The sequence below is a fragment of the Agelaius tricolor genome, unplaced genomic scaffold (genome assembly GCF_023055355.1).
Source record: "Agelaius tricolor isolate 1412-34295 unplaced genomic scaffold, bAgeTri1.0.p SCAF_20, whole genome shotgun sequence".
Lineage (NCBI taxonomy): Eukaryota > Metazoa > Chordata > Aves > Passeriformes > Icteridae > Agelaius > Agelaius tricolor.
In genome coordinates, this window is record NW_027269280.1 from 8,660,340 (window position 1) to 8,686,479 (window position 26,140).

A 26,140-nucleotide genomic window follows, 5' to 3' on the forward strand; every position below is an offset into this window, starting at 1 on the left:
GGGAGTTGGGCATTTGGCTGGCAGGGTATGGGATCTGATCATACTCATGCAGTGTAGCATGGCTCAGGTTATATAGAAACAGTGATTTAAGAAAAAAATAATTTTTCAATTTTAGTAAACTTGTTCCTAAATGTGTTAAAATACGAAAGGATAGTGCAACATGTAGGTACAGGTCTTAAGTATGTAGGTTGAGTATTACAAAACATAAGAAAGACCTGTTGGACAAGTTAAAATCTGAATAAGAAGAGTTACTGGTCTAAGCACTTGTAGTTAGAGTTTTTGTTAATGCTTAATCAGCTTTTGATGACTGTAATTGCCTCTTGAAATCTGAACAGAATATTCCCTTACAGGTTGGTTCATCTGGTCTGGGACAATGAGTGACTTACACTGAGAAAGAAGGAAGTATTTTTGTCCTTTGTTTTCCTTTGGTCTGTAAATAAAAATGATGCCAGAGGATCTACCATGTCCAACCTTGAGAAATGTGATCAAAATAAGCAAAGTAAGTTTGATGTACACAGACACCTGCCATTGTTCATTAAAAGCTTATGTATAAAACCAACCCATGTACTTCAAGCTTATCTCTTCCAGTACATGAATTTCAGAGTAAGAGCTTATAATTCAAATAACATTAAATGCTGGGTGTACATTTAATAAAATCTCAATTTCCATACAAATGAAGCTCAGCAGACAAGAACAATTAGTGTAGCAAATAAAAAATTACATTTCTTTGTATTAAAAACTGAAATAGATTAAAATCTATATTTGCTGTGTAAACACTAACACCTAGTGCATCTGTAGTCTTAGCTACTATAATACTATCTTCTAATGTATCAGACTTTACTATCTGGTGAATCCTTTAATAAAGAAAACTTCAGTAATTGCACCCAGAAGAACCCAAACTTTCATAATCAGTGATTGTAGTCACTGAGTTTAATTTCTGTGTCAAAGCACTTTGCTGAATTGAGAGTTATATTTTGGAGGCTTTAGTTTTATCCTCTGGTTCCTCATCTGTACCTCTGAATTTGTGAATTGCTGTGATATCAAGGTTTTTATATTGCTGGAGAGTTTATATTTTAGGGCTAGGAATATAGGTGTGGGGATGTTCTGTTTGTCAGGGATGCATTTCTACTTTAGAATCTATTGCTCCTTTTTCCACAGGTTTCTGTAGTGTTAATCTTTGGTGTCTTGAAAATATAAGGTTGAAATTTAGATTTTGAGAACTTTGATGTGTTCACCTAATGCTTTTCAGCAGATGTTTATTACACGTGCCTGAGATAGGGCCTCATCATTTTTATTGCATCTAACATTACTTCCAGCTGAATTTCTTCTGTATCTCTGTCTTCAATTGAAGCAGGATAGATAATCCTGCTAAAACAGTATCAAAGTTTTCTCATTTACCCAGCAGCTTATCTGTGCAGGAAATGTTTCCAGCTGCTGGCTTTTGCTCATTGCCACGAGCTGTTTCCAGCCCTGCTCCTTGTGTCACCCCAGTGGTGTGACCTGGGACCAGCCTTTCGTGCCTCAGAGCTGTGACCCTGCTCCTCACTCCAGGCTTTGCTGCTGCTGTGGAGGTGAAGGTCCCAACTGTTTCAATGTTTGCTGTTAGAACAAATATTTAAAACAACAGACACATTAGGAGACGTTCTGTCTTTGGTGGCAGACAACTGTTATGATGCCCCAATTCCACATGAATGTTACTGGATTTGTACAGCCATATTTCTGCTGAATTAGCTGGAGCATGGAATCTTTCTGCTTGCAAGGGGACAAACCAGAGCTGATCTGACCTAATGTGGGCAGACAGTAGCTAATTTGATCTAAAGCTTGCTGTTTCAAAGCCAACTGATCACATTCATTTAGGAAACTGAACCAGCAAGGTGAACTTGTTTAGAATCAACATTTTGTCTCATGTCTGTTACAGTCTTGCTTTGGTGTTGGAAGCTCTAAAACGAGATGTACTGTGTTGAAAAAATAGTTTCACATACTGGATATAGATCCTCCCTCCCTGTCTTTAAAATAAACCAATTGTTTTGAGTAACCATTTATCCCTTATGTCTTGCATAAAACAGGGAAGATTAATAAAAAATTAGTTTCAGTTTAGATGTGAGCAGGAGGTGTCTTAGTCCAAATGAACCTCTTTAAAATGATGCAGAAAATTCAGGTTTCAGGACGTGTAATGCTCAGGGCAACTCAGTGACCAGAGTGCATCTGCTCAGGAAGGATGCACTGCAGCTTCTCAGTGCTTGGGCTCCAGGAGGAAAATGTTCTCAATTACACAGAGGGAGTACATGAGGTGTTAAACCTGAAAGGGCTTCCTGGATCATTCTGTAGTGGTCAAAATCTGTTTGTTTTGTGAACCAGATGAAGCTGGCTGGAAATTAAGGGAGTGTGTGTGTGTGTGTATTTTATTATCTATTGTGAAGTCCTTCCTGTGGATAATGCTTCTTGTAAATGTGGTTTTTTTTGAGTACTTTGCAGAAAATCAGGAAGCTATCCTGCTGTAAAGATGTAAAGAAAATTCAAGAGCTAGTTGACCCCTATGTTGAAATACACGAGTTCTGTGAAACACCTAGCATTCAACATGCAGTGGGCGAAATCTTCAGAACAAAAGCTTTCTGTGAGCATGTAAGCAACTACCTTGAAAGATTAGGTTTTTCCTGTGTGAAGCCTCAGTTTTTCTGTTAGTCAAAAATCTTGTTGGTTTTGCTGCTTGCTAGCTTAGAAAAATATGTGACAGCTAAAGCAGATGAAGGCCTCTTGTTTGTGTGGCAGTGTTTAAATTGATTTGTAATCTTGTCATTTCTGGTTTGAGGAAATAAATTTCCAACTGTTTTGTAAGTTTTCTTTTAAATTTTGAATTGCAAGTCCACAAGTAGCCTTGGTAAGACTTCTTTCAGATGAGAGACTTGTGGAGGAGTTATATTATCTAATAACATGGCCAAGCAAGTTGGTGTAAGTTTTTTTTGGCCATCATTTGACAGTAAGTTTTATCTTGTGTTATATATTTAGCTTGTAGAATTGATGGTCTGAATCTGATTTCAGTTTTTCTTCTCTTTTTATATCAAGTTAAGGAATTTCTTGTTTTCTGTATCCAGTTTATAGTAGAGAAAAGGGTGAAGTATTACCAGAGGACACACTGTTGTTACTTAATATTTCTGGCAGACATTTGTTCAGGTGCAGGTGTGCTGGTGAACGAGCACGTTGCTTGTGGTCTAGGGAATAAACCCAGTGTGATCATGAAAGCACAGAGCCAGCAGTCAGGACAGCTGGGCTCCTGCAGGTTCATCTTGTCTGTAGCCTTTGGCAGACTCTTGAATTGTTCTGTACTTTGCTGTAACTGTGGCATGAGGATGCACTGGTTGGTTGAGGGTTAATGCTGTAGAAGTGCTCTGAGGCAGTGAAATGAAGAGACTATCATGACACCTCACTGTTTCAAGTGTTTTCATGTTCTCACGCTGCCTGAACTTTGTGATGTTTTGTAAGCTTATACTCTGTATAGTGCAAAAACTACAGTTTCTGCTATTTTCAGTGTTGTAGTTGTCTCCTTTCTTCCCAGCAAATGCCAGATAAATTTAATTGCTCTGCAGTAAGGTTTCAGTGTACTGAATTTCATCGTGTAGCATAGCAAAGACTGCATCTGATGCTGAAAAGAAAAAGAAGCCTTTAATGTTAGAATTGCACATGTGAATCATTATACTGCTGATGTCACTCATCACATCATATGTGAGTGCTGGGGGAGGTTGCATTTCCACATTTTCACCTCGAGGCAATTGTTGATGCCCTTGGCTTAATGTTGTCTTGTGCTTTTGCTCCAACAGCTGCTTGCTCTTAGCTGAACTTGTGCCATTGCATATTTACTAATGATTTTGAGAATATGAAATGTTTCTGCATTTAACAGCTGGTAGAAAGTATGGTTTTAGTGCTGTGTGGAGGTGATAGTTTAAGGTACATTCTTCATCCTTCCTTGCTGTGAGTTACCATCAACAGCTGTGAACTGTGAGAGATATCTGGCTTTAAGGACAGAAATGTACTGATATTTTTGAAATCTTTGCTATTCTTCAAAAGAACTGAAAATATATGGGTGAAGAAACAGTTTTTATTTACCACACTCCTGGAAAGTACAAAGTCTGACCGTGTGTTAAGTGATTACTTGCATTCCAGGAAAGATGGATGGTCACATAATGTTGTACTATTCAGTACTGCTCATACATCTTCCTGACTCTTGTCCTGCTGCTGGCAGTGTGACTTCCCTTTTCTGTGGTGGAGATGGGCTTGAGATGTTTTCATTTATCTGCTGTTTTAACTTAAAAATAGGCTACTGACATGAAATGTTTCACAGGGTTCTGGAGACCAGCACGTGCCCTGTGCATCCTTGCCTCTCCCAAATATCTCCATTCCTGGGCTATGTATCTTACAGCTTTGTTATAGACTTCCATCTATTTTTATGTCTGTATCTTACTCCTGATGGCTATGAGTTGGGATGGCTTAGGAAGGTTTATTGACAGAGATTATAATTTCACAGGATTTCTTTGTGTCACGTTTCCCCCCTCCACAGCAGAATTGCATAGCAGTTCATGTTCCTTGGTCTGAAATAATTAGTGCATCTGACAGCATGATCTCCATTGGGAACAATGGTACAGCTGGTCTGAAAGGTGTTTTACTAGAAATGTTTTGTACTCTTCCATGTATCCACATTCTTCAGAGAGGAGTGTCTGTAACACAGGAAGTCATGACATTACAGCATGTAGCTGGCATTTTTTTAATGCCCATAATGCTGAGATGGAGTCATCCTTTTATCTGAACCACTCATATGTAATTGTACATAAAACAGTAATAGCATGTATGAAATTGCAGACAGACAGAAGTATTCTTGACTGTTTCTCCCTTGTGCAGGTTGGCATTCCTGGTGGATGCTGCCTGTGAAGCCAGAAGGCTGCAGAATAACTTTGTTCACAAGGGTGTATGTGTGAATTCCATTGAAAATAAGCAGTAAAAGAAAAAAAAAAAGTTTATTTTAAAGTACTGAATTTTGCCATAACTATGGGTGGATGCAGTGCAAACCTGGAGCTGGGCTGAGAATAGTCTTTGATGTGTTAAAAGATCTCCCACAGGCCCTGGTGTAAATTCTGTACTTGAAACTGTAGTAGCAAGACTTTCTAAGGAGCCTCCCACTGTGTCCTGACCTTGTGCAAAAGTGGCAAAAGAAGCTGCAATCATTTACCAAATGGTGCTCTTCTGTGGACTTGGAATCTGAGTGCTTTCCATTTCAGCTTGAGGTTTTGTATTTGTTTGATTTGGTTTCTGTGTTGTTGGGTTTTTCCCTCTAAGTTTAGGAGATTTAATTAACTCATAGATATTAGATTTGAAATTATTTAACTTAAAGATAGATTTTAGATTCTCTCTCTTGCTATATTGGGTAAGTGAAGCTTTTCCTCTATTTTTTACACAGCCCCCCCGCCCCCAACCGTTTAATTCCTCTTTCCCTCTTCAGGCTAAATAAATTATGCCTTTTTTTTTAATCTGAGGGGGAAGTCATTATGACTGGTAATTGTATTTTTTCTGTTTGGGCTGAGTAAAGCTCTAAATGGGTGAGAGCACTCGTTGTGCTGTCTATTGCCCTCAGTAGTCTGGCAGGTCCCTGTGAGTTCTTAGCATCTTGTGACCTGAATGTTTGCTCTGAGTAGGTGGTTGCTAAGAGGATGTGCCTGCTTTTATTTTTCTAGAAGAGCAGGTCTGTGCTTCACAGAGGAACCAGTAGTAGGACTGGATTTTAGTCTAGCATGGAATTAGAGGCCTGTTATCAATATGTTATACCAATTACCAGGTGTATGTGTACAGCCTTTATTCAGAATGCCTGGTGACTGGGTTTATTACGCCCATTCGTGTTGTTTGAACATTAAATGTGACCTCTGTCTTGATTTAGCTTAGGCATGTGTTTCAAGAAGAAACAATTGCAATTACAGTCTGCTCTTATGTTGTAAGCTGTGGATGAGAGTGCATACCTGTATTTTAAATTCTCTTTTAGTGATTTCCTTCTGCAGGACAGTTGCCTACTGGATCCATTCAAAATCAGTATGTTTTGCATATAAACTTTTTTTTTTCTGTTTAGAAAGGTGCTTATTCTCTAGATGTAAATTACCTGGGATTAGTGCAGCTCACTGAGAGGAAAATGTGCTAAATTGCTCAAAAACAACGATTGGAAAATTGACAACCGCTGTCTAGAAGAAAGATGGACAATGATGGTTAGGTGCAAAACTGAGCCTGTGGATGGTGTTGGCACTGGCAGACCGGCTGTGAACAAGCTTAGAATTGTTCACTTTTGTAGACAGACCTTTTTATTCCCTGCAAAATGTTTTGAGGGACATAAAATGAAGTTGAGTTATTAGGTTCTGGCATTTGATAGATGGAATTGAAAAAAAGAGGTTTTAAAAAAGTTGTATTTTTTATAATGCTAATTAGGTGTGACAGTGTAGTGATGGCAAGTAGGCAGTGAACTCACAGAAGCAGGAGCAACATGTTTGCAGATAGTGACAGTTTCTAGTAAAGGATATGTTCACATGGAGAAATTCTACAAAAGAGCTGAAGCTAGAAAGTGAAAACAGGTTCATGGATATAGATATTGTGTTACAAGTAGTTCTGTGAAATGTCTCTAAATCAGATGGGGCATTTGTGCAAGTCTGGTGGGTTCTGGCATACACAGTGATTGGAATGGAAATAGGATTCTGAGGCTGTTGCATAATGCAGCGCTCACCTATCAAAGCATATTTTTGTTGAACTTCAGCTCTGGGAAAATTGAACAAGCACTCCTCAGTGCCCCACAAGAAGCAGATGGGTAATGCTGTGGTAATAGCTGCTCACAGGCTATCTTTATCAGGAAGGTTTTACCACGGATGTCTTGAGAGAATGATTTCCCATACCCTCCTGTCTGTTAAAACCACAAACACGCAGTTTGAGGCATGAAGTGATCTGAGCTGAAAGAGTTTTTAACAGGCTGAGTTAACCAGAGATGTTATCCATTACACTTCAGTGATCCATGACATGACAGATGATTAATATATGTATAAATTTGCAAGAATAGATAACATTTCAAACAAAGCACCATTTTTCCCTTTCCCAGAGCTGCGCTGCACCCCGGGGCAGTTTGCTTGTCGGAGTGGGACCATTCAGTGCATCCCCTCAACCTGGCAGTGTGATGGGTGGCCCACCTGCGAGGATGAGAGTGATGAAGTTGACTGTCCAGGTAAGTAAATCTAAAAGACTGCTCAGCCCTGTACCAGCTTACTTTGCAGCAGTACTTTGACTCTTTCAGGTTGAAAGGAATAGTGAATTTGTCTTTACAAACAAGCTGTGGGTCTGCTGGTAGATAAAACTAGCACTGGGAGATAAAAAATAATGAGAAGGATTCCACTGATTGATATTTACTTTTACAAATAAACTTTAGGTTTGTTGATAAACGAAAAAAGACATTGAAAGATGAAAGAAACAATGGGGAAGAAAAACCCCTAAATTGAGTAAGAATTAAAAATTAAAAGGGAGGGTTATACATTAGAGGGAAATCTTCAGTGTCAGGCATTTTGGGGAGTCTGTACCTCTCAAGTACTTCAGCCAATGAGCTAAGAGAGAAGGGAAATGTGTCTGGGAAATTGGGATAAAAAGGAGTCTGTGTCCTCCAAAAATTCGAGAGATCCCAGGGGGATGCCCCATGGCCTCTCCCTTTATTCAAATAAAGCCAGAAAGGACTCCTCTGTCTCCTTTTTGGACATAAACCTCTGGTGTTTGTGGATTAATTTTCCTAACAAGGTTGTTTGGTTCTTTTTATTTGAAATTGGTGATTGTTTGGTAGAACTGTACCCATTATTAACAAAGACTGAGATGGCTTCTCTTCATTTTGAGCAGCTAATACCACAAACAGTTTTTTGCTTGTCTGAGTTATCCTTCCATTCTTATGGTCAGAGCAGGTATCCTGAAGATGAGGAGAGTTTGTGGTCTGAAAAGAGACTCCCGACAAGGAAAAAATGTTGCAGTTGAACTGAAGTGACACATAGGCCTGTGGTTAAATTTGGAATTACTGATTTGGTTATATATCACTCAGACAGTGCTGGGTGGCATTGCTGGACTTGGGTAGAGAGCTTGTTTTATTGCTCCCTCTTCTGATTATGCTTCTTGTGCTTAAGTGGAGAACTTTGTTCTGCCAGACAAGCTGGTGTATTTGCACTTCATAAGCTCCTATGACTATATGCTTTGAGGAGCCTGTCAGCAGCAGTGGATCTCTGCTAAAGCTACTGGATACTGAGCTGTGATTAAAAACAAAGAAATATTGTGACTGTACAATCACAATTTTGAATGTTTTCAGTTGTTCTTGAAAAACAGGCTAGTGCAGCTCTGTGTATCTTAAAAGTGAATTAACCTGTAATTTTTTTCTGTTAAGAACAATGAGACAGGTATCTGAAAGCATGAATTCAACTGTGGCATAATTGAAAACTTTTTATCTTTACAGTGGAACTAAATTACATTCAAAAACTATTTTAAGAAGTTCTTTTCCAGTGAACTCTACTTCATTTTCTTGGCAGAGAATCACGTGAACTCTGTGGCATTGCCATAACAGCATTCATCATTCTGGGTTCTCAGCTGTTTTAGAGAGGTGCTACAAAATAGTAACATTGATATTTTACAGCAACAAATTCTTTTAAATATTCATATTATCTAGAGGAATTAGAGAAATAAATCTAACATTCAAACTTTGAAGCTGTGCTAGAGTTAGCCATCTCCCTAGTGTGTATTATGGACAAATAATTGAAAGAATGTCAGTGCTCTTTCAAGAAAACTTTTTGTTAGTGTGGGTGTGTGAATGTGCAGTAAAGGGGAAAAGCAGTTGGTAGTTTGTTCTGACACTGAAAATTAAGCTGTGCCATTGATAGTCTATTTAAAGATATTCTTTACAATGTGGATGTCCTAAAGAAAATTGCTTTTATAGCTGTGCTGTTATTCTTCCTTTTTAGCTAACTTTGGACAAATGTAAAAAAGCTGTGGCCCTAATAAAATTCTGGAGTATAATGGAATTTCAGTGGCTCTGGGAGGGCAGAGTCATGTTAGTGTTTGGATTTACTCAAAAAGCAGAAGACTGCTTGTGGGAACATTTGAACTTCCACATTAATAGAAAAATATTTTTATCTTCTCCTGTTCCTGATGTATTAGTCAGCAACTTAAGTTATTGCCTGGAGTATGCACCAGGATGATGTTGACTAAGGACTGGAGTTCCAAAGAATGTTTGGTATATTGATAGGAGGAGGGTTTTATGGGAGTAACATTTCTCAATACATGGGTTTTGGTGTTGTGTTTGGGGTGTAGACTGTCTAGCCTGACATGATAAGAAGAACTTGAAGGTTAAAGAAATGAAATGTAGGAGAGACTTGATTCACCACCATGTCTATGTGCAGGAAGAGAAGAATAATGCATGTAAATACCAGAGGGGAAAATGCTGGACAGCAGAGAGAGGAAAGTATTCCACTTGATGAGAGGAGTAATTCGATAAGTAATTGGTGAAAAGGCTGTGCTCAGTAAAACAGCCAGAAAGCAGGTGTGGTGTTTGTGAAAGAACTGAGATATTTGCACAGTGATGTGAGGAGTGCAGCCAGCAAACCAGAGGAACAAGAACTACTCGTGTAGGATGTAAAAACTATTATACCTGTAACAATAAACTGGGTAGGATTGCATGGTGACCTGCAATGGGTGTTGAAGGGCTGGTGTTATTCAGAGCTGTCAGGAATAGAAGAGGTTGGTGTGCACGGGAATGCTGTGCTGGAGCATAAAGAGGAGTAGCATCAATGAAAGTGAACCTGAGGGCAGAATCAGTTTGGAATAGCACAGTGTGCCTGTGTTGAGGAAAGCAGTACACATGTGAGGAGTCACAGGAGACACTGTCTTGGGACATTGATGGGGAGCTAATGCTGCTAATAATAGTAACACAGTCATACCAGGAGTGGCAACTTTCTTCTTTGGCCACTGAATTAACAAGAAATGATGCAGCTTTAAATGTAGAAAATACCTTTGGATTAGATGAGCAGTTGTGTGATGATTCAGCTAAATGTAAATACTTTAATTAAAAAGTTCTTCCCTTCAATAAAGGCAGTCTGAAGACTAAAAGAGCTAGTTAGTGAAGCCACCTGGACTTGTGAAACTTGGAGAATTATAACATCTTTAAATTAAAAGGCATGAAAGCTCTCTGAAGCATGAAAAGAAAGCATGCAAGAAAGGGCCCTGAATCTGGTTGTGAAGCTTGTTATTCTTCAGCCTTTGAGCCAATAATGGCACACTCCAACATGAGCAACTCAGAAGAGAGCAATGGCAGTGAATTAGGGTTTTGTGGTGGTGTTAAAAATGTGTTTCAGTGACTCGTTAGTTGGTGTTTTGAAAGGTTTATTACAAAGCCATTGTAAATTGTTTGCCACTGTTGGTTCACCTTTTTTAGGCCTAATTTCATTTGTGTTAGTAACAAAGGTCCTATTAAAAGAAGAGGATCCATAATTAATAAATTAGTTTGGTAATCATATATTGGCTAAAGTGCAAGAAACATTCCAAATTGTGAGACTTTTTGTTTGAATTTCTTCTGGCATTTTTTTCAGAACACAAGTAAGACATTTAATTCATTGACAATCTGAATAAGTGTGTGAGATGCCTATTTTTTGCTATATTTCTCTGAAGATTGTCATTATAGCTGTTTTTATTCTCACTGTCTCTTATCATAATGACCATTTTCCTTTAAAACATGGAATTCCTCTCAGTCACAAATTTTCCATGTGCAAAGTGCTGTTCCCCCTGCCCTTCCCACTAGGCACCCATGTGTCAGTGGAATCTGCTGCAGTGATTACCCTCAATTCATCTCTCTGACAGACTAAAACCAGTGTCTGCCTACTCCTGTGAGCAATACTAAAAATTGCTGGGAGGGTTCATTATGTAGCATGTGCCTGTGACTCGCTTCTGCTCATCAGTGGAGCTTCAAGAAATTTGTGGACTCTTCCATGTCAACAGTAATTGATCCTAAAAATAGTTTGTCCCAAAGTGGTGTATTTTATGAAATGGTAGAAACAGGCATTAATATCTTAAACAAGGACTTCTACAAATGGAATTTATTCTTTCTAATCACTTTCTCTCATGTTTCTACACAAGCAATCAAAGTAGAAACATAACTTTTTCACCTTTATAAAAGTTCTGTATTTAAACCCGTAAGAGAGAAGGGATCTGCAGTTTACCTTTTACTGCTTATTGGATTTCCAGCTTTGCTTCTACCAGAATATCAGATCAGCTTCTGCAGATATCCTGCCTTCTTTGCAGGCCTTCTGGTGTAACTCATTTTCAGGAAGCTGAGCAGAGCAGGGTTTAGTATAGCTCTGGCTGTGTTTTCCTCCCAAACTGCAGGCTTGATGTTTTTTTCTGTTGCCCATGAATGAAAATGGATGTCTTAAATTTGAGTGCCCTTCATAAATCCTATCCATATCAGTTTCACATCTTTCCCTTCTGATGAAGCAGCAGCTGCAGCAACCTGTTTTGAAGTGATCAAAAACAGCTTTGTGTTTTGTTTCACCAAGGATGTTTTGTATGCTTGAAGTGACTCTTGACATTTGTGCACTTTTTAGTACCTCTCTTTTTTAAAACCTAGGTATTAATGATAAAAACCTCTGAACATTTCCACACCTTTCCTGAGCTCTTGCTGAACTCCTATTTTTTTTTTACCCTACCTTGTGGTGTTTAATTTATAAGCTGTTTTCTGCCAGTCCATTACTTTGAATAGCACTCAGCACAGCAGGATGCTGTTCTTGCTTGGCATTGATGTCCTTGCACAATAACGTTGATAACACACAGCATGGAGCTGCTTGGTCTGAGAAGAATCTCTCCTCTCTAGGAGCTTCTGAACTATATTTCCAAATACTGAGGCACAAAACTGGACTTAATCTTGAAGTTCTCTCACCTCTCAAATTACCAGATGGAATTAGAAGCTTTCTAAGCTTTCAGTATGTAATATGCTGGGCAGAAAATTTGAAGCTTTGGGGACAAGGCAGCTTTTATGTAAATTCTGAGAATCTGTGTGTTTAAACAGGAACAACTCAAATCTTGGAACTAATAAGATATGGCAAGACCTGGTTGTTTCACAGGCAGTTTAATTTTGACATCATTTGACATAGTACATCCATCCTTATGAAGGGATTTGCTTGAGTGACTTGACGTTCATGACACAGTTTTCCAAAAGGTAGAAGGAGCCATCAGCATGGCAGACTTCCATTCTGAATTGGTAGCTTCAAGTTTTAAACAACTGAAAATAGCCACAGAATCACCACTGTTAGACAACTTTCTCTTGATGGATAGCCCTGTACTTAGGCTATAATTGTGCTGGAGTGAATTAGATAGCAACTGTAAATTGGAAGGAGCTGGGTGAATACTAATCATGACTTGATCTATTGGGAAACACATTGGAGGATGCTTGTGTTCACCACTCTGATATTCAAAGGGTGAAAAAAAATAGTGCCCCAGGGTTCTTCCTTGAACCCATTTTTTCATTTTCTGCACCAACTAGCAAATGACATTTCTGGAGTAATTATATAAAGTCAAAGAAACAGATCTCTATATGTCTTGGCTAGTAAAAATACCACTGTTGCTGTTGTTGCCTGTGATTGTAGTATTTAGAAGAATAAAGATCTTGGAAAATAACTGATCTTCCAAAGTTTCATTTCTTTTCAGGATATGAAGTGTAAGCACTGAGAGTGATGGCTTCTCCTTTGTGAAACACTCAGAGTTAGGTTCTGATCTTCTGAGTTAAGTTGTTATCTAAAGATGAGTCCATGGCACTCTAATTTATTTTTAAAGATAAAATTATTTGTAAAAAGGAAGTAGGAACAGCACATAAAATTCTATCTGCAGAGTATTGCAGAAGTGGAATAGAAATCTAGTCCAATTACACCTTTGCCACCAGAATCTGCAACAGCTTTTCATGCCAGTCAAGTGACTTAGAGGCTTGTTAGCATCTCTTTATTGCCCTGGAAAAAGTTGTCATCGTTGCTTTTCTTGGGAGACAGATATTCAGGTCAGATAGAAGCAATTTAATATTTGAAGAACACCAGTTTATTAAGCAGCTGACAGTGTTGGGCTTGAAGAAGTGGCTTGTGGTGGCTGCTTTGTGCCACTTCAGTCCTGGTTTCAGCATGAATCTGCTGACAAGGGCAGATGCTGAGGAAGGAATGAGTTCTGCTTCCTGGGTGGAAGTGATGGAACTCTCTTTGTGTGGGATCTGTGTAGCTGTTTTTCAAAGCATCTGGCATAAATTCTGTTAATTTAGGATGTTAGCCTGTGTAACCCTTCCTTAACCTTGCTTGTTAAAACCTGTGAACTTTTGTTTTATTCCTGGGGGAGATAAATTGTTAAGTCCTCGTGGGCGTTCTGTTTAGCTGCGGAGGGTCAGCCATATGGTGCTGCATCTGCTCTCACTTCTGAGAGGGAACTGATTCTTCATGTGTTTGCTTCTGACTGGTTCTTTGGGTTTAGCTGTTACCATTTAATGCCATGGGAAAATAGAGTTCCCCATGCTGAGCTCAGTAGAATTTGATAAAGCATTCTACATTAGTTAGCGCTATTTTTAAAGCCTTGCTATAATTGAAGATTTGCTTTTTCAGTGTCTCAGTATCACTCTGAAAATCATAGTGTAAATAGTGCTACTGAACCATTAGGATTAAAAACAGATTCTAAAAATAGATTAGCCTTTAAAGTAATAAAAAATCAGTAGTCTTCACTGTCAAATAATTTTACCATTTTGTGTCCTTTGAAATGTATGCTGAGTTTCTTGGCACTGACTTCTTGCCTGTGATAGATAACATATTCTAATACTGAACACCAGAATTTCTGCTTTATTCCTGTAAGGCCATGTGAGCGTATTATGCACAGCCATTCCTTAATGGGTGATCTCTGTAGACATGTAATTCCTAGGATAATGTGATAATTAAATAGCCCTTGCTTATCCCATTAACCCAGGGCAAACTCAGTATGCTAGAGAGATGAATGCAGAGCGACTCTGCTGTTCCTGGGCTCCAGCTAGGGATTTGTTTTGCTCATCAGTGCCTACATTTGTTCCATGGAGTGCACTGTTTGATGTTGGGTCTTGTGGAAGTCTTTCCCCCAGGTAATGCAGTGAGCAGCCTGCAGCTCAGGGTTTATATTACCATGAAATTGCTGTGGACCTCTTGCTTTCCAAAGATAGTCCAAAAAGAGAAAGTTTTATTGACGTGGTTTCATATGTATTTCAAAGAGATGTAGTTAAACCTGTTGAAGAAGACTGTGTAGCTTCTCTTTATTTGGGATCATGTCTTTGTTTGTTTGGTTTAGTGAGGCTAAATGCAGCTAATCAGCTTTAAAGGAAAATAAGCAGATTTTTTATACAGAAATGAATGTCTACATAGCACATGTGCTGGTTAAACCCTATTACCTTCAATAACATCTAGTAGTATTAAGTAACATACAAGCAGATATTTATAATGTTTATATTGTTGGGTTTTTAATTTCTCTCTTTTTAAGGTTAATCTCTTGTTTCCACATTAATCATTCTTGGTCCCCACCTCCATCTTTCTCTAAGGTTTCTCCCCACCACCATGCCAGCCTTCCTGCTTAGGAACCTGCTAGTTGTGCTGGCTATGGCCCACCCTGCCTCCACCTGAACTGGGTGCTCCTTATTTACTCCTGGTAGGCACATGGAGCCCTCCAGCCCCTTTTCTTGAATAACATCTTACACTGTGTTCTTCCTAAGTTACTGAATCTGGTGGTCATGTGCACCTGGTAACCCTGACACTGAGATGAGGGGGTATGGGGGTTTATTTCAAAAGTCATCAACTAACTTTTCCTTTAGAAGCTTGAGAGTGAATAAAAAAAAGCCTTGTTCTTCTGGCTGAAGATCAGTCTGCTTTCCTGGTTTTAATTACATCCTACATCTCAGAGCATGTGTTGGAAAGTGTATTGGAGGAGTTATCTTATGTCCTTGGACACACAGCTGAGGAACAAAGCAGCTGGGGAGTGGGTAGTTCTGTAAACAGGAGCAGATACAATGCGCTGGGGATGATGCATTTGCTGCAGCAGTTGAAATGATGAACAGCAAGTCCTGTGTACAATTGCAGGCTGGTGAGAATCTGCCAAAATGTTTCATTTACCCTGCACGAGTATGTAATGGCTTGTTGGTTCTTTTCAATTGAAGGTAATTCAGTTACCTGCTGAGTAAAATGGCCAAGCTCTTACTGCAGGGACCTGCCATCTTTGCTTACCCGAGTCAGGTATCACATATGTCTTGAATTAAAACCCAGAGAAAGTTTAATAAAACGAAATCTGCATTTGCTTGCATCTTTCACCAGTACTAACTATTCCTCCTGGTCCCCAGGCTTGACAGGGGACCAGAGAACTTACCATGGGAAGGAGAACGTGGACTCGAGGCACAGTCGGGGGAGAGGAGCAGAGACCACCCGCTTCCACACCGTCAACGTGGCTCAGCCCGTCCGCTTCAGCAGTAAGTTGCAGACTGGGAAATCTGGGCCATCTTTCTTTAATTAATTAATTTAATTAATTAATTCACAAATTTAGGTTGTTTTTGAATTAAAAACTAATAATCTTTTCTGTTTCATAGCTTTTGGACCAAACTTTGACATGCAATGCTATTTCAGGTGTTTGTGCATTTCTTTTATATATGTCCTGCATGGTTTATATAGCAGACCAGTACATGCAAACAATACTATGTCCCTATTAATCCTCTCTTTGTGAAACCAGAGTTGCAGTTTTCTGTTACAACTCATTGCAGAGTTGTAACAGAATAAAAAAGGATTAAAAAACCAAAAGAAACAAAACAGAATAAAGAGGCTGGAGAACAGAACTGTGAAATGCAATGAACAGAAAAGAGTTTCTGAATTTTAAGTTTCTTAGGCAATTCAAAATTAATAGTGCAGGTTTAAATGTCATCCTCCTGTCCTGTGATTCTTTCTGCTAGCCCATGAGCCTATATCGTCCAGAAATGCCACAAGGCTTTTGTTTCAGGTTCCCTTAGTTGAGATAATTGAGAGAAAGCAGAGACAGCAGTTCACACCATCACCTTCTTATATTCCTAAAGATCTGCCTTACAGTGGTGATTTTTCCAAAGCAACCAAGAATTTCCCCAGAACTTCTATCATCTTCAGTGATTCACTCTGGGGGCAGGATTATATGAATACTAGGAGACTCTAAGAGTAGGTTGAACACTTCACAGCATGTTGAGTGTATTGCTAATCATCTAATAGAAAGACAGTCATTAAATTGGCCACCTCTGGCGTTTTTGTGCTGCTTGTTTTTGCTTGGATTAATCACATTTATTGGTTTTATAAAGATGTGCAGGGAAATGTCTTCCACAGTACATGGTCAGTCTTAATTAAAGATTTTAAAGGCTGTGACAATGTGATGGGACTTTGCTAGGAGCTTAATCTTTTTAAAAACATGTAAAAAAAAAAAATCAACATTTATCAGAAACTGTAGTAAAGTAACTCTTCAGGGATCTGTAATGCGTGCACCTCCTCCTCTGGAGGTGAAGCGCATACACTGTTGTGTTTACGTGCCCCAGTGATAATTGATTAGGATGCATCACCTTAAAGATCCTAATTTGGGGGGAATGGTTTCCCTTCTATTCTTCATGTTTCCTAGGGAAGTGCCCAACAGGATGGCACCACTATGAGGGCACAGCCAGCTGTTACAGGGTGTATTTAAATGGGGAGAACTACTGGGACGCTGTGCAGACATGTCAGCGGGTGAACGGGTCCCTCGCCACCTTCACTGCAGACCAAGAGCTCAGCTTCATCCTGGCACATGAGTGGAGCTTGGAAGAAAAAGCATTTGAAGAGGAGGATGAGCGTAGGTGAGTGGAAGAAAAGGACAAAGATCTCATGTTGCAGAGAATGGTTTCTGTGTGCTGCAAATGCTGGTGGTTCAGTTTGTGTAGAAAATCTAATGATAAAATTTACATCAGGTGAATAAGCCAGTGTGAACGTGCTGGTTGGCTGTTAGGCAGTGCCTCATCTCTAGTTTATGTTTGAATAATTATTAACAGATAATTCAATTCAGCAGAGTCTTTTTATCAGCATAGTCTTCTTATCTTCAGGTTGTCTTAGCAAGGTACAGGTATTCTTGAGCTGCATCAGGGAAGGTGGATTTAATAATGACTGCTGCTGCACTGCTGTGTATAGAAATAATTATGTAAATTTTTCAACAAAATTTTGATTTCTATGAAGTACCTGTAGCTCTAACAAAGAGCATCTTTGAGATAGGAATGAAGTAAAAAGGCATTTTGAGTTGCAGCTACTGTGTTTGGGTGGTTTTAGATATTTCTTTCTGTTAGTTCACAGCAAACAATTCCTCCTTTTTCTGTGTATGGGTTTTTTGTCACTCCTGGCTGCTGTATCAGATCACCAGGAGTGGCTGAGTAATGGTGTGCTTCTGTCTGTGAAGAGTTAAATGGTTTGATCCAGAACAGTCTGACCTAAGTTGTTTATGCTCAGAAATACTTGACTTCTGGATGCTGCTGTGTGATTTTTGTGTTTGAGATACTGAAATGCTGCCATGACAACAGAATAAGGTGGTGTTTGTGAGTAGAAATAAAGGACACAGTCAGTTATAATTTGTAAACCTAGAAAACTAATAAGCATTTTATCAAGTATTTTCCTCTGTTCCTCAACTGTAGTCTCTCTACATTGCTTTTACATAGGAAGACATTAGAAGGTTCTGTGTAATTTAATTTGTTACCGTGTTTTTGGCCTGTATCTTTAGAATGTAACTTGATTTGCAGGTTCTGGGTGGGATATCAGTATGTGATCACCAACAGAAATCACTCTCTGGAAGGTCACTGGGAAGTTGCTTATAAAGGTGGGTCTCTCAAATTGCTGCTTACTGCCCATGAAAATTGTATTAAAGCATGAATATGATTTTAAAGAACAGCATGACTTCTTTCACTGGTAATGTTGAAATAGTATAGGTGAACTGCTTGGTGTCAGAGGGCAGAAGTGGAAGAGTTTAATACTCAACACACATCTTATTTTAAAGTTAAAGTTTTATGGGTTTTCACCCTGGCATGGAAAGAACATGTCAGTTTATTTGGGCTTTCCCCTTGATTAAATGAGAGAAGGGGAATTACTCTGTAATTTCTCATTCTTTGTGGTGAATGTTTAGATGAACTGCTGATTCCTGGTTCTAGTGTTTGCAGACTAGTGGAGCATGTTTGGAGGTTTTAGCTTTTTAAAAATTGGTAGAATTTTGCATACTGAAACAACACACTTGAATTTTGCAGAATTTACACAGATTTTTTCTTTCTTAAAGTATTTCAGGTAGTTTACTTAAACCATGTCAGAATTTGCGTAATCCCAGGAATATATATCCTTTTATTTAAAAAACTGAACATTAATTTGATGGGTGTCACTGGCTAAACCCTTTCAATTGCAAAACAAGCAGCTCCCTCTGCTGAAAATGCAAAGCTATGTTTCTACACCCTTTATTATTAGCTAATTCAGTAGTGAGATTAAAGTCATAATACAAACTCTTATGTGTACAGTTGCTGTTTAATTCCTGTACTGGTTTAGATAATGGAGAAATTATAACAAAGGTGTTGTTTTTTAAGCATCAGCACTGTGAATTCCAGTGTAGCATTTGAAAACTAATCTGAATAGGTTTTTTCTCACGCATAGTTTTCAGTAGCCATGGATAATCTGGAAGGAAAACTCTCCTTTAGGTACAGACACATAATTATGATCAGAATTTTCAAACAGTTGGGTCTTGAAAAAGACTTCCTTTGACACATGAATACAAAGATTCCCCTTAAAAGGACCTTTCTTTGCTCTTTGGAAAGCTGACTGCACTGCCATCTGCTGACAGAGTGGTCACAACAGGGAGGCATGAGTTACAGAAAAATCATCGTAACTTTATCATTAGTTTTATTTAATTTGATGCATTATATGAATTTAAACCTTCTCAATAACATATAATCTTCTGTTTTTAAGCTTTGTATTTAACAAAGAGATGCCTCTACAAAGTAAAGTACATAGTAACATTCAGTAGTTTGTGAAAAACTTTTCTTAGGCTTTTATTGATGCAGACTCTGAATTTCTAATACCTGTTTGAAAAGTGATTTAGGCTTTTAAAGCTTGACAATTTTAATTTATTGTTGTGACATGTGGAACATAAGTCCTCCAAAAAATGCCCTCAGCACCTTTTGCACTGTTTGGAGCCCATCAGGATGCTGTTTCATGATTGAAAGGACCAAACTGTGGATGCCCTAGTGCATCCCCCCAAGCATGGAGCAGCTCTGTGAGGGCTGCACAGGCAGATGCACACCTTTGGAAGCACTGGTGGGTGCATAGAGTGCCATGCACAAAATTGCTGTGTGGGTTCTTGCTCCACTGGTAGCAACTGTGCCCAAACTCAGCGTGGTTTGAGGAGGTGTATGACTATTGTCAGGCAAACCCCATGGGGCTCTGTGAAGCAGCACTTGTGGAGATGTTGGAGTATCGCTTCTGGTTCAGAGTGACAGAATTACCCAGTACTCTGAAAACAGCAGCCTCTTTTCTATGTGAGTCACCCCTTCCCTCCCAGCTGTTTGCCCTCCCCCAGAGCAGTGCTGGTAATGGGAGCTGGTGCTGGAGGACTCTTTGTATTGGAGTTGGCGTGCAGGAAATGGGTGATGTTACAGAGACTCTCTAAAACTTTACATACCCACAGGCTGCTAATGCCAGTGTATCTTGTTCCAGGCTCTCCTGAAGTGTTTTTACCCCCTGTCCCTAAATTTGGTACGGCTATGTCTGAAAAGGAAAACGTTTTCTGTGCCCAGTTCGAGTACTTCACTTCTCCTGCCTTCCGGCACAACGGTTTACACAGCTGGTATGCTGAAAACTGCTATAAGAAATCTTCATTCCTCTGCAAAAGGAGTAAGTTGGGTTCAGTTCAGTGTTAACTGTGCTGTGTGTTTAAATATGCATATAATAAGTAGCTGGAAATTGTTTCATTACCCTTTCTAATTTTGGCCCAGTGAATTAAGAAAAAAAGGGTGGAGTTATATTTCTGCTTGATTTTAATAAATAAGAGCATCATAATGTGTGGTTCTCACACAGTACAGAGTTCTACTAAAAAGTCATTAGGCAGCTGTGTCAGCCCCAAAATAAACTTGGGCAAAAACAGTTTTTTGTTGTTTTTCTTAAATGCCTTGTTAGTAAACATTGCTCTTAAGTTATTAATTTCACATTAAAATGAGGAAACACTTATTTTAGAGTATAGCAAATTCTACTAAATTCTTTCTATCTAATTATTAGACCTAGAAGGGAAAGACAAGTGGAGCTGACTGACTTAAAAGTGGAAAAAAAAAGGCTTTTGTTCTGTATCTTCTCTATCTGCATTCCTGTACTCCAAAAGCCTTGATACCAGCAGAGGTCTTTGCAATATTATCAGGTAATCTTAAACATTACCTGATCTAGATGGTGCTTCTTTGCAAGGAGAAAATTGTTTAACTTGAGGGTTATACAGGGTGCAGCTGACTGCCAGGGAAGTTGTGCAGCCTCTGTCCTCAGAGGTTTTTATGACCAGATTAGATTAAACCCTGAGCAACTCATTGGGATGTCATGGCTGACTCTGCTTTGATCAGAGATTGAGCTGGTGACCTCCTCAGGTCTCTCCCAGTCTTATCTTCCCTTTGGACCCCAGCAGCTGACTGTGCACAGGCTGGAGGGGACAGGCCATCCTCCCTGAGCAGTCAGTACAGCTGCCAGCTCCCAGCACTGTTTTCTCTCTCTGGTTTTGGCACCTGCTTTTAGGTCAGTGGGCAAAAGGCAGCTAAGCTTCCCCTGCTGGGCAGGGATCAGGATGCTGCTAGGACAGTGGAAGCACTATTGCATGGCTCCCTTTTAAAGTCCTGGCCTGTTAAAAGGCCTAAAGATTTGGTCTAGAAAAGATACAGCTTTTCTTAATTCCATGGAAGAGGAAGGGAGCTGCAGCAGGCTTTGGCAGTGAGGTTAAACTCAGACCACTTGCTTTCCTCTGTCTTGGAGGGGATGCTTGGAAGTTTGTCAGTTCCATTAAATACCTAAAACTCCCCTTGCCAATGAGCTGAAAATCGTCTCTGTGTCCCTGGGACCATCCATTATCTTTCCCGCTCCCTGGAGACCCTTCTTCAGAGTTCTTCAGTGTGAAGGCCTGGATTTTAACTGGTGCTCTGCTTATGTTTACAAATCACTTAAAACAACAAATGAAGCTGGATTCCATGGACATTGCTGTGCCTGTCTGTTCTAGGCCAGACCTGTGTTGATATCAAAGACAACATTGTGGATGAAGGCTACTACTTCACTCCCAAGGGGAACGATCCCTGTTTGAGCTGCACGTGTCACAACGGGGAGCCTGAGATGTGCGTGGCCGCCCTGTGTGAGCGGCCCCAGGGCTGCCAGCAGTACCGCAAGGACCCCAAGGAGTGCTGCAAATTCACCTGCTTGGACCCAGGTATGACTCTGTTACAGTTTTGTCAGTAAAAATCAGCTGAGTGCTCAGTTTGGGTTTCTTTGGGTGTAGCTTTGTTTGAAACAGCACATCCTTGCAGTGCCTCTGTGGTAATGTTCCTCACTCAGGGCTCACCAAATGTGGTGGTGTTCGCAGGGGTCCCAGGACAAGGGAAGAGATGAGAATCTTGACTTCGTGTTTCAGAAGGCTGATTTATTATTTTATGATATATATTCTATTAAAAGAAAATTATATATTGAAACTATAATAAAAGAATAGAAGAAAGGATTTCGTCAGACGTCTAGCAAAGAACGTAAAGGAATGGAATGATAATAAAATCTTGTGACTAACCAGAGAGTCTGAGACAGCTGGACTGTGATTGGCCATTAATTAAAAACAACCACATGAGACCAATCAAAGATGCACCTGTTGCATTCCACAGCAGCAGATAATTATTGTTTACACTTAATTTCTGAGGCTTCTCAGCTTCTCAGGAGAAAAATCCTAGCAAAAGGATTTTTCATAAAATATGTCCATTACATGCCTCTACATTGCTGGGTACAACCACCCCGTGGGGAAGGGTCTCAGATCATGGGAAACACTTCAGGCTGTGGCTGGTAAAAATTAATTATCCCTGATGCTCCTTAGAAAGGAGAAGCAGTCGTTTATTTTCAGTTTGGAGGGGGATGATACTGTGGGTTTTTAGTAGAGCATCTGGTACATTTCCTTTGTCATGTTTAGTTGTCATGAAAACAAAACACTTTTCTCTTGAGCACTAATTAAGCATCTTTTTCTGGTCATGAGCATATTTATCTGTGTGGAAGTGTTCATGCAGGGATCATATGGGAAGCAGAGTTTTTTAAATTAAATAGTTTCAGTAATAATCCAGACCTACAACCTTAATTATTTGATTTGGCATATCAGTGCAGGTTTTTGTTTTGGATTGATTAAGAGAATGAAGTAGACTTTGAACTGTTTGTCAGTCAATGTGCAGATTTTGGGGAGGTTATTTTTCTGTACAGAAAAGAAATTTACCTTGCTTGAGAGTGGTCAGATACTGGAGTAGATCATGGAATTGCCTTCTGTGCAGATATTCAGTGCCTGGTTGGACTCTGTCCTGCACAGCCTGCTCTAGCTGATGCTGCTTGAGCAGGAGTTGGACTAGATGATCTCAGGATGTTCCCTTTAACCTCAGCCATTCTGTGATATTGGTTTTATTGGTGTTTTAAAAGAACCTAATCTTATCTGAGTGCATTAAGAAACTATTTTTCTGAACTCCTGTGGAAAACACAGAAGGTCAGCTTTTCCATCAGAGGCTTCTATTTCAATCTGTTATGAATAAAGGGGTGCTTATTGGCTTCCAAATTTACAGTCTTACTGGTCCTAACTAGAGAGATTAATCATTAAAGGCCACTGTCTCTCCTTGTGTCACATTTGTTCTGAGCTTTAAGCTTAACAGATGTTTGCAGCTAGTGTGGCAGGTCTGCAGTGAAAGAGTGGGGAAAAAGCAGGAGTCTTCCTCCCACTCTTATCAGCTGAGTTAAGACTTAGGCTTCACTTTTTTTATCTGCAGGAACTGTCAGCAAAGCATCATCCAGCAGACAGGATCAGATGACCTGGGATAACCTCGTGTCATGTTCTTTAATCCTTGCTTATTGCTGTGGGTCTTAACTATTTCATGAATACTGATTTGAAGAGTGTATTTTACCACATCCTTTCTCATCCTTAAGCTCTTCTTCTGTATTGATGCTAAATGAGACTCTTTCATTATACTCTAGCTTGAAGTGTTCTGGTGCATTTTTTAGAAACTTAGTTTTTTAGAGAGGAATTATCAAGCAGTCATCCAACTTCTTTCATGATGAAGTTGCTTCAGCTAGTGATAAACACTGAAAATTTTAAATTAAACATTTCAGTTTTCCTTCTGGGTGGTTATAAATGACTATTCCAGATGACAAAAATTAATGAATTACTTTCTTTAATCAGCATGTATTTATCTTTGTCCGATTCTTTCATGTATCTTCCCTAAGTTCTGTTGCAAAGGAAAGAAAACAGTTTACTAATCAACAGTAAGTAAATTAATCACCCAAGGAGAGACCTGGGGGAAATAAATCCTACTGTTGGGTTGGCAGGTAATCAGCTCTTGCAGCGTGAGCGGGTGAGCAATGATTACAAGTGGTAACAAATATTACTCAAGGACTTGGTAGTAGGGGGATTTTTCAGTGGTAGGTGTAAGCTGAGCAATCCCAGCTATACTCACTTAAAAGATGCTTCTCATTTAGCCAAAGATAAATAGCAGAGGAATATTTTGAAACCAAGATAGTCTGTCTATTGCTGCTCCATGTTGTGCTAGAAAATAATTTTTCTCTTGTGGCTCTTGTTAAGACAGACCTGCAACTGTGAAGAGGTAGTAGAAGAAATAAAATACTTGGAAAGAACTGATGTGCTGAAGCTTTTCTAGTGACTGAACTGGTGCAGTTACAGGGCACTACTGAGGGTAAAAACAAGTTTTCTGAAATAATTAGTTTTGTATTTATGTGGGCTTCAGGTGTCTTTGGTGATCTCAATCCCACCCTGGAGTCCATGTCCACTTCCTGCCACACATTTTTGCATCTGCACTGTACTGAGATGTGGTTCTTTCTCACAGAAAAGTGCTGCCCTATCTCCACCTGGCTTCTCTTCTCCAGACAAATCTTGTTCCCTCTCATGGCATGTTAATACCAATAGTCCTTGGTTATTAACAACAATTCTTGTCTCTGTTATTACTAACAGTCCTTGGCTGGCTCCACAGCTACCTGGTTGTTGGTGTTTGAGACACACACATGAGCCCCTTATCTGGGAATTGAGAGATCAGAAGGATCCCACTTTGGGCTCCTGTTTATAAGGTCACAAGAGAATGGGCTCTAGTTGTAGTAATTTTCCATCCTGGCTACAGTTTGAGTCAGGGTTTAACTTTCTTTGAAGGTACAATAACAAAAATACCACTCCAAGTGGATTGTTATTCAGGCAAAAAAAAAAAAGTTTCCAAGGCTGTTCATTAAGAACCAGATGTTCTTTAGACACCTGTTAGTTCCTGGGAACAGACAGTGTTTCTGATAAGCTCAAGAGGGCTTAGCCTAAGTGCAACTCATCAAGGTCTAATGAGCATTTCTCAGATCATAGTGCAGCCTGCAGAGGGGGGATGCAGCACCAGAACCCATCCCATGACTAAAGTCAGCTTCTCTGGGCCTCTGCACCTCTGAGTGTATTTTACTGAGGGCCCTTCAGTGTTACTGACAGCCTTGAGTATTCTGCAGGGATGATGGAGTCGGTGTGGCCGTGAGATGGAGGAGGAGCAGGGCAGCTCTGTGGTGTTCAGGAGGCTGTGCTGGTTGGAGGTGTGTGACTGCAGCAGTTGAAGCTCTGTCAGTGGTAGTTGCTAAAGGGTTTGACAGCACCCAGGCTTTTGTGCTGCACAGCCGGATCTGAGAGGGTGTAATGTTGGAGCTTTATGCGTGGTGCACTATTAAATGGATTCCTTCTTGCCAAGGAGGTGTTACATAATAAATGCCAGCCTGTTAGCCATGGACTGGAATGATACAAATTAGGTGGATTTTTCTGTTACTAGCATGTGTAGCAAACTAATACTTAAAATTTTTGTAGAGCTAAAAGCCTTCTTTTATGAGGAATCTTTGCTAAAACTTCAGTTGCTGTTAGTGAAAGGAAAAGTATGGAGTGGGTGTGGAGAGGTGGCCAGGATCTGGCTGGTTCCTCTGGTAGTGACTGGGAAGAGGGGCCATCCCTGCTAGTGCTGGCGTCCTGTAGCAGTAGGTGACCATGTTGTGAAGCCACCTCATCTGTTTCTTATCCACCCCTAACCTGGGTGTGTTTCTCATTCAGAACTCTTCAGTGGGAAGTTAGTTCAAAGAGCACAGTACATCATCTTTAGGTCATTTTTGTTTGTGTAGAGTACCTGTGTGTGCATGTGCTGAGAAATTAGTGCCTCTTGTGCCTGGTGCTGGGAGTATACAGTGGTAATTTGTTCACAAGAGCCTTCCTTCCCTGTGTGGGTCTGGTTAACAATGGGATAAAGCTCTCCAAGTTCTGAGCTCCTGGGTCTGTTTCTTGTTCTGCCACTTGCTTTTGGTATGACTCTAGGTAAAGGTTTAATTCCCATTCACCTTAATCTCTTCAGTTCATGAGTGATTATTACCATGTTCCAATCACTTAGTGGTGCTGACCAGCGTACTGGTGACATGTGGAATTTAGATAGCCACATCTGGGTGACAGTGACAATGTTCAGAGATTTTTTTAGTGGAAATGGAAGGGTTAGGATGTTCAGAAGTTATGTAGTGTATATATATGCCAGTTCTCAAGCCTTTTCCTCTTTAGTATAATATGATCAGCCATGCAAGGGAAACAAGTGGATGTGCAAAATGCCACTAACCTTTCTTTTTTCCGATTTTCTGAGGCCCAAAGCCTTCAACGTTTTGCCCCTTTTCCCAAGGAAGATATTCTTAGAAACTCTCAGATCTTCTTGCAGTAAAAAGATAAATCACCTGATGATTCATGATTTTCTTATATATTTGAAATACAGAGAAGTGTTAAACCAGGCTAATGAATCTCCACTCTACGTTTATCTCTCCGTTACTGACAG

The 26,140-nt window shown here is 39.7% G+C and overlaps 1 protein-coding gene across 2 annotated transcripts in view; it reads left to right on the forward strand.

The window, feature by feature from the left end:
- DGCR2 (DiGeorge syndrome critical region gene 2) overlaps positions 1 to 26,140 on the forward strand; it is a 45,993-nt gene that overhangs the window by 13,214 nt on the left and 6,639 nt on the right. Inside the window, exons 2-7 of one of the 2 annotated variants that reach the window (XM_071445447.1) lie at positions 7,115 to 7,237; positions 15,404 to 15,529; positions 16,678 to 16,897; positions 17,825 to 17,901; positions 19,776 to 19,952; positions 21,307 to 21,510. In XM_071445447.1, coding sequence (XP_071301548.1) covers positions 7,115 to 7,237; positions 15,404 to 15,529; positions 16,678 to 16,897; positions 17,825 to 17,901; positions 19,776 to 19,952; positions 21,307 to 21,510 — 927 coding nt within the window. The remainder of the gene's footprint in view (positions 1 to 7,114; positions 7,238 to 15,403; positions 15,530 to 16,677; positions 16,898 to 17,824; positions 17,902 to 19,775; positions 19,953 to 21,306; positions 21,511 to 26,140) is intronic. The other variant, XM_071445448.1, reaches the window with a different exon arrangement.